The sequence below is a fragment of the Perissodus microlepis genome, chromosome 2 (assembly GCF_051167445.1).
Source record: "Perissodus microlepis isolate ML-2025 ecotype Zambia chromosome 2, ASM5116744v1, whole genome shotgun sequence".
Lineage (NCBI taxonomy): Eukaryota > Metazoa > Chordata > Actinopteri > Cichliformes > Cichlidae > Perissodus > Perissodus microlepis.
In genome coordinates this window covers 3,012,359-3,024,177 of record NC_140462.1, presented here as the reverse complement: position 1 = coordinate 3,024,177, position 11,819 = coordinate 3,012,359, and the positions used below count along the sequence as shown (strand labels likewise).

At 41.3% G+C, this 11,819-nt stretch overlaps 1 protein-coding gene across 3 annotated transcripts; it reads left to right on the top strand.

Moving 5' to 3' along the window:
- The first annotated feature begins 348 nt into the window (after window positions 1-348).
- smad5 (SMAD family member 5) lies at window positions 349-11,160 on the top strand. Of its 3 annotated transcripts, none has more exons than XM_084940325.1 (7): window positions 349-650; window positions 5,265-6,215; window positions 7,349-7,639; window positions 8,346-8,453; window positions 9,603-9,824; window positions 9,907-10,163; window positions 10,510-11,160. In XM_084940325.1, the coding sequence occupies exons 2-7, from the start codon at window positions 5,813-5,815 to the stop codon at window positions 10,651-10,653; spliced, it is 1,425 nt and encodes a 474-aa protein (XP_084796451.1). In that variant the 5' UTR covers window positions 349-650; window positions 5,265-5,812; the 3' UTR covers window positions 10,654-11,160. The 3 variants fall into 3 exon arrangements, with proteins under 3 accessions (XP_084796451.1, XP_084796443.1, XP_084796459.1); XM_084940317.1 differs by lacking the exon at window positions 349-650 and adding an exon at window positions 927-1,171; XM_084940333.1 differs by lacking the exon at window positions 349-650 and adding an exon at window positions 932-1,171 and having other exon boundaries at window positions 8,346-8,450.
- The last annotated feature ends 659 nt before the right edge of the window (window positions 11,161-11,819 follow it).

The following is an 11,819-nucleotide window of genomic DNA, read 5'->3' as shown; positions in this document are numbered from 1 at the left end:
AGGTGACTTCAGACTTGGCTGCCCACGCTGGCCCACTGAAGGTCACTGATGCTCACTGTTGAGTCTTATAAAATAAAATAAAACTCAGAAACTACTGTGATTTGTTTCCCATTAAAGCTCAGCCTGACAATCAGCAAACGATCAAGTTGTTTTAGTTTGTGAAGAAAAGTATTAATCCACCTTTAAAAAATACATATATCTTATGTTTTTATTTATAAATGCTGTAGGTCTGGTTAACTCACTTGAACACTTCTTTGTTGAAGTGGCTATCCCAATGGGATGGGAGGGAGGAATCGGGAGAATCCCACTTTATAAAGCAAACCAGTAGGCTGTGATACTCCTCGTGAGGTTGTCGGGTGCTCGCTAGTGGCAGAGCACGCTCACTGCATTTCATTCGGAGTCCGCAGACTGAATGAAGAATCCGCAGCTTCGACACTGTCCCGTTAGAAAGTAGCGGTTAGTCTACGGGAATCGTCGTGAAATATTTAGTTCTGTTTTGATTCCTCAAGTTCAAAGGGTTAACATCGCGAGGGCTGGCGAAGTGTCGAACAAGTGACTACAAAGGACAACAATACACAACAAACCGCAGCCCTCCAGACTGAGTGGAGCCAGCAACTTGTGAGACGTTCCAGAGCCGCAGCACGACCACCGTAAGACGTCCAGCTTCAATCACTTAAACATCAAAAGCAGAAAAGAATAAATGGAAACGTTTCACTTTCATTTCTTATACGTTTTTAGCTGCCGGCGTATCATTTAACGTTATATTTTCGATAGCGTTAAATGATAGGAGAAAAGTTAGCTCACTTGGAACAATCTGACCTATACTCGAGAAAAGTGACATGATTTTTTTTTCGAAAAGTAAGCGATTGTGGGTCATGCTTAGTAGTACATTAAAAGCTGTTTAAAACTAGTGTTAATGTTTAGTGTCTTTGCAGTAAGAAACGAAATCTTCACGGACCTTAACGCCAAAGCGAGCACTAGTTTGTTAGGACAGCGGAGCGATATTTACTCCGCCTTCCCAGACTATTTCACTCCAGGATCTGGAGGACATGGCACGGAGAGACGGAACGAAGGGGCTCTGAAAACGAAAGAAATTTATATTAAAGTTGGGATTACGGGCTAAATGTTTGCAAGAAAGATCACTGTCATGATTCGCACGCATTGTTGAAAGGTATGTGGTTATTTAACGGTTGAAATAAGAGAGTAGACTTGAACTCCAGGGAGCTACATCAGCAGGACACAGAGAGGCTCGGCGCTCCGTTCCCCTCGGAGAGCTTAGCTAACAGCTAACATAGCTTAGCTTCAGTTGTGAGAAGTTCAAAAAGTTTCTGGAATGGAGGAAGAGGAGGAAGGCTGAAGTAAACGTTGTCAAACTACTAAGAGGCTGAATACGATGACTCCCCAAGTTATACTTGATGATAAAACGATTATGGTAGACTTATATGTAGATGGTTGTTACGAGGTGTTTAATTAAAAACTTCACGCTAAACAAGATGTGTTCTGTGAAAGCAAGCTAAGCTAGTTAGCAAAATTTCGATGCTACTTACATCAAGTTGCTACATACCAGAGTTAGCTAATGCCAGTGGGATATTATATTATATTGTGACCGTGTGTATTTTCGTGGAGCACTTGGAGCAGTACTAAAAGCTATTTTTATTGCTGTTTCTGGGGTCTGTGTATAATTAGATGCGTCTTTCTGAATGCCTTTTCTCTCTTTCTCTGGGGGGGGGGGGGTACTGAATCGTCCTTCCATATTGTCTGTTCCGTGTTACTTCATGTTTGACAAGCGTTAAAGACGGATTACACGCTGTTAAAAAAAGTAGTGTTGTCAGGTTTTCCAGGTTTTTTTTGTCTTTTTGTTTTGCTTGCTGTGTGCGTTTTATGTAGACATCTTTTAAACGGGATTAAAGGAATTTCTCAGGCGTGTAATCCAGAGCAGCCCAAACTGATGAACATCTATCAACGATCTGAGAAGCTTCTGGGGTGCACTTCCTATTATTAAAGTACATCTCATTGTTTCCCGCCATGCTTGGAGATGGTATTTTTAAAATTTTGTATCCATGTACATATGTGTATATGCATTTTCTTAATGCATCTATGACCGATATATTTTCTGTGATTCATAAAGAGTTTTCCCTGGGTCATAGTGGGCCTTTGACGATTTTACTACCCGTTTAAACACGACTGATCCACAAGTCTTAGCCTAATATAACAACCAAAGGTTATTTAAGAAAAGGTATTTTATGCTTGGGGAAATGAAACTCTACTTGGGAACAACTAGTTAAGAAATCCCAGTGGTGTGGCGTTGTAGTGTTTTGTTTTGTGTTTTTGCCCTTTAATAGTTTTTATATATCTGGCAAGCAATCCCTGTCATACTAAATTGGTTCCACAAAGAGTAAACTCATGGTCATTTTTGTAAGAATGTAAGCCACCTTTACTGAGGTTTGACAAAAAAGTACTTGTCAAAATGCGATGTTGTAAAATACATAGCATCCTAACTGATAGTGGGTAGTATTTTTAGGGTGTTTAAAAAAGGGGGGGGGGATCTTGGCGTAGATGTATTTGTTGCTATTCTTCTCACGCACATGGAACTAGTTGTAATAAAAATGGAAACCGGTGGTGTTGTTATTAACATGCCAGTACTGTAAACTACAGATAAATCTGTGATAGGCCAATATCAGCTAGGGCTGCCACAAACGATTATTTTGATAGTCGACTAGTCACCGATTATTTTTGCGATTAGTCGACTAATCAGATCATCATCCATTGAACGTAAAACGTACAGCTTATTGCACCAGCAGCATCTGCTCTTATATAACTATCATTAGCTTACAGCTTTAAGTGTTTAAGGTATGTGCTAACTAAAAATAAAGACAAGATGATAGTTTATTAAATTTTAATTAAATTTGCAGATTGTTTCGGTGAAGTTTAATAAACTCCTTGCTATCTAAAATATAACAGGACACCGGAGTAAATTCTTGAGCATCTCACACTTCTGATGATCAGTTTTCTGCTTGACGTTTATTCAGCTGTGTAAAAACAATAACTTTAATCTCAGCCAAACCGATTTACTCAGGAACAAATAAAATACAAAAAAAAGCCAAACAATAACATTTTGAAGTTATCTAAGTGACTTAAATATGTTTAACCTGAGTAGCGAAAGACGGCTGTGGGTTTGAAAACGATTTGCCGGGAGTCCGGTGTTCTCACGGCTCTACTGAGCCTTGCCCCCGGCTAGCTATCGAGCTAGTGGGTAACAGACGTCTCTGAAAACGTCGGAGCGCTTTTGAAAACATGTGGTGTCTTGATAAACTGAGCAGATATTTGAAGTTTACACAGCTACATTCTCGCCTGAAAATATGTTAAATGTTTATTTTGTGACCCAGAAAGAATAATAAGAGTAACATTAAAACTAACTAGCTGCCGCCATTGTTGGAAACTGAGCTGGGCTGCGCTATGAATTCTGGGACAGAGCTGCTTCTTCTTCTTCGGGGTTTAACGGCAGCTGGCATCCTTGTACATGCAGTGCTGCCATCTTCTGTTTCAGTCCGTTATTACACTCTTAAATCCTACTACTTATTCCTGCGTCTTTTGGGATCTTACAAAGCTTCAAACGACGCGTCAACTATTAAATCAGTCGTCGACGATTTTGATAGTCGACGTAATCGTGACTAGTCGACTAATCGTGGCAGCCCTAATATCAGCCCACTGATATCTGTCTGAATCTGGTTAAACATACTTTAGTCGAGACTGATTTGACACAGAGAATAAGCTATTGGCGTGAACTGTTTGTCTTTTGAAAAGCTCAGCTTTATCTGAAGGATTGGCATGAGAAATCTTATTTAATGTAGTCTTTGTAGCTACAGTGTGTTTATCCACAAGTTTGGATGTGTAAATTGATTACTTGTCTTCACCAACTGAACCATGAACTTGTGTATCACTTGGAATCTGAAAAAGGCCTATCCACGTGTAGGAAGAACTGCTTTAATGTGGCCTGGTGACTTCCAGAAAAGCTCCCAACATTTACATGTTGATATGGGGTTTTTTTTGGTGTGTGTGTCCTGCTTTAGGATGTTTCTCTCTGCTTTCATGTGTGTGGAGAACAATGAGCAATGGGAGTGGGTGCAGTGCTGTTGGACAGCTGTTAGCTGGAAGGGAGGGATTGGGCAGAGATGGGATGAGGGAGGAAGCAGCTCTTTGTGGTTACATCCTTTTTGACTAAGGCCAGTTTCACAGGCCCCCAAACAGCTGCTGCTGCAGGCTGCATGTGTTGACCCTCTGTCTGCTCTGTCTGTATGAAGTGGATTGAAGTGTTATATGTCATAATTGCCTGAACTCCTCAACATCTCTAGAGCAGTCTGAGACAAAGGTATCTTGGTGCAGTGCATCAGTAGTGAGGGGGTAATCAGCAACTCTTAGTTTTACTTTTTTTTTCCTTTCCCAGTGCAAATACTGAAGAGAGAGGTCAGTATTTTGTCTCAAACTGTCACGTTATTTATTTGAAAAGTAGTTCAAAAATTGGCTGAGACTTCACTAGGCAAAAAACAGATTTTCTTTTATTATTATTTTTAAAGTAGATTCTCCACATGCTGCCTTAAGAGTTTTTACCTGTTGTGGCATAGCTTGTACCAGTCAGTTCAGCAATCATTGTTAGTCCGAATGTAGCATCTATTCTGCTCTTTCCTCTGCCAGTGTGATCACAGCTGTGTGTCTGCCTCTAAGCATGAGTCCACCAAAAGCAGAATGTCCTGAAACTTGAAGAGGTGGCACTTTAAAAAGAGCTCATTAAATTTTGGTCCCGATCCAAACTGCTTTCCTTATTTTGTCCAAATGGGGAGTTGGCCTTGAGCACTCTGTAGCTGCCTTTCTGCAGAATTGCTTGTTGTGTGACAAATGATCATGTTAGATGCATTTTAGGCCATATGGCTGTTGAGTGTTTTCCATGTGCATGATTGATCTCGAGTTTGAGATGGAACGCGTTTCACATAACTGAGTCATCCAAGTAGTGATGGTGGCGTTTCTGTGGAAATGTGTCAGATCAAAAATAGCACAAAGGGCTTTCTTGAATTCCCAAACCCCCACCCCGTGGATCGAGAATAGTGCTTCTCTAAGTGGGTTGCCATAAAGACTGTTTCATGTCATTAAACAAAAAACTGTAACAGTTGCTATAAATGTTTAGAAAGGCTTGCTTGTTCATCTAGATAACAGTAATTTCAAACTTTACATGTGTTCTTGATCTTTCTCTGATCTTTTGTGTTTTGCAGAAGGCTGACAGAGGAAACCCTGACTGTGGGCGATTTGAATGAAGTTAGCCAAAAGAGCATTGGGAGTTCTCAAGAAATGAGCACTTCCTTATAAGACGTGTGTCAGACTTGCACCAGTGAGGCCTGCTGCAGTGTATCAGTTCAACATAAGTCCTGATTCGAGCTCCTACAGACTACACCCCCCCCTCTCCATCAGTGGTAGTGACCCAACTCCGGACAGCTTGCTGGAGGGCCCTTCCTGAGCAGCAGCAGCTGCGTCCTGCTTGCTCACTCCTGGCCCTCCCCTGCTTCCTGTCCTTGGTCAGACAAGGCTAAAGTCTCCTCTCCTCTCCCCTCACCCCACCCCTCATCGGTGTTGGCTTTTCATACTTGCACACTTATATTACTCACTCAAGCAACTTCTTTTGTTGATCACACGCTCACAGACTGTGTTGGGTTAATAACGTTCTTTGGAGATTACCTGCTGACTGATTTTTGGCCCCCTTGCATAGGCCTAGTGTCATCGCGAAAGAAAGTTCCTCTCTTTTACCTGCACTACAACTTGCAGAATGACTTCCATGTCTAGTTTGTTCTCCTTCACAAGTCCGACAGTCAGGCGCCTGCTCGGCTGGAAACAGGGAGACGAGGAAGAGAAATGGGCAGAAAAGGCAGTTGATGCACTTGTGAAAAAGTTGAAGAAGAAGAAGGGTGCCATGGAAGACCTGGAGAAAGCGCTGAGCTGCCCTGGACAGCCCAGCAAGTGTGTTACCATTCCAAGATCACTGGACGGCCGGCTGCAGGTTTCCCACAGGAAGGGTCTTCCTCATGTTATCTACTGCAGAGTGTGGCGCTGGCCGGATCTACAGTCCCACCATGAGCTCAAGCCTCTGGACATTTGCGAGTATCCGTTTGGCTCCAAACAGAAGGAGGTGTGCATAAACCCATATCACTACAAGAGAGTGGAGAGCCCTGGTATGTAATTTTTCTCACCTTAAACAGGTTCTGTTTAATCAACCTTAGGTTTAATCGTATATACACCAACCATTAACATTACATGTCTGTTTAAATATAAAAGCTGTGTTCTGTGAGGCATAGTCATCACATAATTGGTTTATTTGCAGTGTTTCTAACATTTCTAGCCTATTGTTTCATTTTGCTTTTTGCCTTTTAACTTTCAAATACAAGATGGATTAAAGGAATTTAGAACTGTGCACATCTCTCAGTAAACTGTAGAGCTGGTAAACAAATCTACAAAGGTCAGGAGGCTGTCATCACACAGGCCTTTTCTGCCCGCCCCCTCCATTTCCCAGAAAATCAATATCACTAGCTCTGGGAGTCTTATTAGATTATATGCCTCAGGCATTCCAGATTGGGTGTGGCATCAGAAAGCAGTGTACTAAACGCATAAACCACTCAAACTAAACTCCCAGCACTTTCACATCACTTAACCCCCCCCCCCCTCCCCCCTTTTCTCCCACACCCCATCATATACACTTACACACTCGTGGATGACCCTAAAGATACAGGCTTTCTGATACTACACTGATTCAGGATTGCAAGGTCTGTATTGACCGGTTCAAAGATGCAGATCACTTGTCGGTGAGAAGACTATATTTCAGCCTTGGAGCCTGGACTCTTAAAGTCAGAGTAATATCTTGCAAAGGGAAACCTTCAATCCTTTTTAAGGGTAAAATTAAATGTGAAGGACATCTTGTTCTTATGTATCAAGAGCTAAAAATAACATTTCAAGACTCACTGTTGTTGTTCAGTCATCTCTATTTCAACATACAGGTTGGAATTCCTTCAGAGTTATTTTTGATAGTAGCATTATTAAAATCATATCATCATATTAAAATACTGTAATAACGATCTCAGCATATACAAATACAGTGTTCTACACATTAGGTATTTTCAGCTTCTACAAGATTAATCTATGCTGCTTTCCAGTTTTAATTATTTTCACGTAAATTTTAATTGTTTTGGGCTTGCCCTACTCCTTAAAAACTTTTCATGAATGGTGAATTCCACATGGTGATATTATCATGTGTGCAGTTTCCTTTTTTTTTCAGCACACTTGTTTAATTCATTTTTCTTCTTCCATCCAGTGCTTCCTCCTGTCCTGGTACCACGGCACAGCGAGTTCAACCCACAGCACAGCTTGCTGGTACAGTTCCGTAACCTCACCCACAACGAGCCACACATGCCCCTGAATGCCACCTATCCAGAGTCCTTCCAACAGCCGCACAATGGGGGTGGCAGCAGTGGAGGAGGTGGAGGTGGCGGCAGCTCTTTTTCCATTTCTCCCAACTCTCCATATCCTCCTTCTCCAGCCAGCTCTGGTACTTATCCAAACTCTCCTGCCAGTTCGGGGCCCTCAAGTCCATTCCAACTCCCAGGTACACCAAATACACTCCTCCACCTGACCCTGGGAAAGTTGCCAAACCATTGTTTTTCTGAATTGTCACTGTCATGTAGCCAACAAATGTCTGACTTTTGATAAACACTGGTCTCTCAGGATTTCTGTTTTTCAAGTTGCATAATGCAAGGGGGGGGGGAGTCTGTTTACAGTTGTATGGTGAAAAAACAAATGATGTAGCCAGGTGAATCCAGTTCCATCCACCAGCACTGATGCTCTTAGTCTAGACTCTGCTTTACTCCAGATCTGCTGACACATCCAGTGATTGAAGGCAGTCTGGCAAAAAGGGGTGGTTTTTGTTTTGTTTTTGTTTTTAATTTGTTTGTTTTTTGTTTTCAACAGCAATTTAGGATTTAAGTTATTTATCCTGCAAAGCTTTGATTAGCTTTTTGAATGCTGACAAGCATCATGATCCACTGAAATGTCCTTGTTGCAATTTTAAGTAGATGTTTTTTTTCCTGTATGCCTCACTAAGGGCTTGAAAAGCTCATGTTGCATCTGTCGGGAATGGGTTAGCATGTGGCTTAGCAAATGAGGGATGTGTGTAATCTGACACCATTTCTGGGGTACAGATCTTCTCATGATTGTTCTAAGGAGTGTCTAAGGGGATTTTGTGTGCGTAAGAGAGAGAGTACATTTGTCAGCAGCAGCAACTGGTCCCACTAACTTCTCTCTTAATGTCTCAGCTGACACCCCACCACCGGCCTACATGCCCCCTGATGAGCCGATCGGCCAGGAGCCCCAGTCCATGGAAACGAATAGCAGCCTGGTACCACAGAGCATTGCTAGAGGTGGTGAGATGTACTCGCAGTCATACTGACAGTAGCAAAAATATACCAAACCTGTTGGTATATCTCAGCTTCATGTATAAGTTTCCTTTCCTCCTTAACTAGCTGTTAAATTATGAACAGAGTTTAATTTACAAAGGTCTTGTTTCTTCCTCATTTTTTTTCTCTTCAAATCCAAGTACTGCTGTCTCCGTTTTAGTTTATGGGACACTTTTTACACAATCTTCCATTAAACCTGGTTTATATCTTTCAGTTGTAGTGGTTAACCCATTTGTCAAATGTGTGTGAAAGTTCTCCTGTTTGAGACCCAGATAAGTCTCTAGGAGGGTTATGTGAGGAAGGGCAGCTGCGGTACGACTCTACTAAATCAAACGTGTTGCCCAATGTGCTGTCATGATCCCCTATTTATGATAAGCTATTATGCTTAAACCTAAACATAACAGTTTCAAGTCCTTTGGTGACTCATTTAACAGAACACTCTTATTGGAAAAGTGCGAAGCAGCTCTCTGTTACATTCATGGTTATATTTAGGAAAAGATGTTTTAATATCACTTGGACTATTGACTCTGTCAGTGTTTTGCAGTGCCCGCATTTAAAAGGTGTTTTGACAACCTTTTTAAGCTGATATGCAGGGCTTTGACATTTTTCAGGCCCTTGCCAAAAACAGCTCACACATTACTGAGATTTACCTGGTGCTTGTAAATCTCTGTATAACAACATTTTACTGAAGCACAAGTATCGCTACACTTCATGTCTACCAGCAGTATTTGGTTTATGAGAGCTGAAGAGGGGAGTGAGTCTATGTAGGGTGACTAAATTAGAGCCTCTCTGGAGCATCACATCATTGTACTACAGAAATAAGAAAGATATGACAGCTTTGGATTTATTTAAACTTGTATGATCTCTGACCAGACTGTTGGTGTAGACCATATGTTAGGACTGGTCTTTTAGAGCTACTTGAGGTAACCTCATTGAATGTAGTTTTACATGAGTTGGGTTAACAGAGCTTTGCTCCTGATTACACTTTTCCTCTTTAACCGTAATAATTAATAAATCTCGTAGTTTATTTCATCACGCAGTCGTGTACTGTCTGGATTGTCTGAATTCATTTCAAATCCATGTTCGACATCTGTTGATCTTACCTATTGTTTGCAGATGTGCAGCCAGTGGAGTATGAGGAGCCCAGTCACTGGTGCTCTATTGTCTACTATGAACTTAACAATCGTGTCGGAGAGGCTTACCACGCTTCATCCACCAGTGTGCTCGTGGATGGCTTCACTGACCCCTCAAACAACAAAAACCGCTTCTGCCTCGGACTGCTGTCCAACGTCAACCGCAACTCCACAATCGAGAACACCCGCAGACACATTGGCAAAGGTATGACTAATAACCCCAGTAAGAGTAGGAAATAAGGAAATGATGGTGATTAAATGTTCTTACACTTTTGTTTGTCGTCCAGGAGTGCACCTGTACTATGTGGGAGGGGAGGTGTATGCAGAGTGCCTCAGCGACACCAGCATTTTTGTTCAGAGTCGTAACTGTAATTACCACCACGGCTTCCACCCTACCACTGTGTGCAAGATCCCCAGTGGATGTAGCCTGAAGATTTTCAACAACCAAGAGTTTGCTCAACTTCTGGCTCAGTCGGTTAACCATGGCTTTGAGGCCGTCTATGAGCTTACCAAGATGTGTACAATTAGGATGAGCTTTGTCAAGGTAAGGGTTTCATGCTGTACACAAGTCGAATGAAGACGTTCTCAGTAATTTCTTGATTCCTCACTAATCGTGAGTCAGACCACAAGCACTTCAAAACCTGACTTTCTTTTTGCTATAAGAAAGTCAGAAAAACAACCTACCAAAGTACTCCAAGAAGTACACCTATTTGGTAGTTTCAGTTACGGTAGATTTCTCTAGTCTGCATTAAGTCATGATGAGACACACACACACAGTGAAAACAATACCAGCCACACTTGCTTGATTTAATAAGTGCAAACATCATCAGTCACTGTCATTGTGTAATATGGTGTACCTTTTGTTTGTGGTTTTTTTTTTCCCCCCACAGGGCTGGGGAGCAGAGTATCATCGACAGGATGTCACCAGCACCCCCTGCTGGATCGAAGTGCACCTGCACGGGCCGCTTCAGTGGCTAGACAAAGTGCTAACACAAATGGGTTCTCCTCTCAACCCAATCTCCTCTGTGTCCTAATACTGGACTTGTGAGAGCCTGGGAGACCCGTTATGAAAATCACCCCCCTCACCCCCAAAACCCCTCAATGATTTCTAATTTAAAACAGTCTTAATGGCTGAACTGTTTACACTTACTTTGGGAAGGGACTGGCTAATAATTCAACAGCACCCGCAGCCAGCATCCAGTTGTTGAAATGGCATCAATGTTGCAAGCAAATACCTGGAGAAAGATGAGAAAATGCCCAAGTAGCAGTGACGACATGGACACACTACTGCTTGACAATGCTACAATACCTCCAAGAACTGAGGGCTCCATTGTCAAGCTTGAATCTGTCAAATGTTAATTTTTTTTGCATCAAGTTTTATTGTTTGACGAATAACTTTTTGTTTCTCCATATGTGTAGTTTTAATGAAGCAGAACTGTTTCACTACTCTGCCTTGTGTCTGACAATTTGAAATTTTACAAAACACTTTTCTTACATTGTTGTCTCAATGTCAGATATTTACAATAAAGATATAGACATGACTATGTTTACCATTAGACTCAGATATAACATGCTTTCTTTTTATAGTCTCTACTGCTAGAATTGAACACTGAGCTACTGCCTTTTAAGAAAGTTATGTATGCCAACCTGATAGTTTTTGATATGGGAGATCAATCACTGAACAAGTTTAACATGCCATAAGCTAACAACATTGTGAATGTTACATCTATCGTAATAGAAGTAGTCATATATGATATAATCAGAAAGTGGACGCCATCATTATTGATTCTTGTTTGTACTCTCGTGTTCAAGTAAGAGTGGCTGTATTTTCCATACTCACTGTATTAACAATATTGTGCACTCATGAATTTTATGGAGGCATGTTGGATGGGTTTGGCGTGGGTACCAAGGCATTATGTTGATAAATAATTTGACCTCCTTTGCTCAATGAAATAAAGGGGTTGTTTGGTAACGGAATAATTTTAGTTTTGTACTTTTAAGTGTTTTTGTTTTTAAATTTTTGACTTTTGGCTCAGTCGCGTAGAGACGATAACCTCAGTGTGCAACAGTCTCCTGCTTGTGTTGGACAAAGGCATTTCCTGTGAATTTTTATTTTATTTTCCTATTGTTTTTCTTTTCGTTTTAAGTAAAAATACTGTTTCTATTTCTTTCTTTTTTCTAAAGTCAAGTTTTTATTTTT

Coding starts and splice junctions, on each gene's coding strand:
- smad5 (XM_084940325.1), top strand. CDS start 5,813: ATGACTTCCATGTCTAGTTTGTTCTCCTTCACAAGTCCGACAGTCAGG. Junction 7,640..8,345: donor AAGTCCATTCCAACTCCCAG/GTACACCAAATA, acceptor TTAATGTCTCAG/CTGACACCCCACCACCGGCC. Junction 10,164..10,509: donor TTAGGATGAGCTTTGTCAAG/GTAAGGGTTTCA, acceptor TTCCCCCCACAG/GGCTGGGGAGCAGAGTATCA.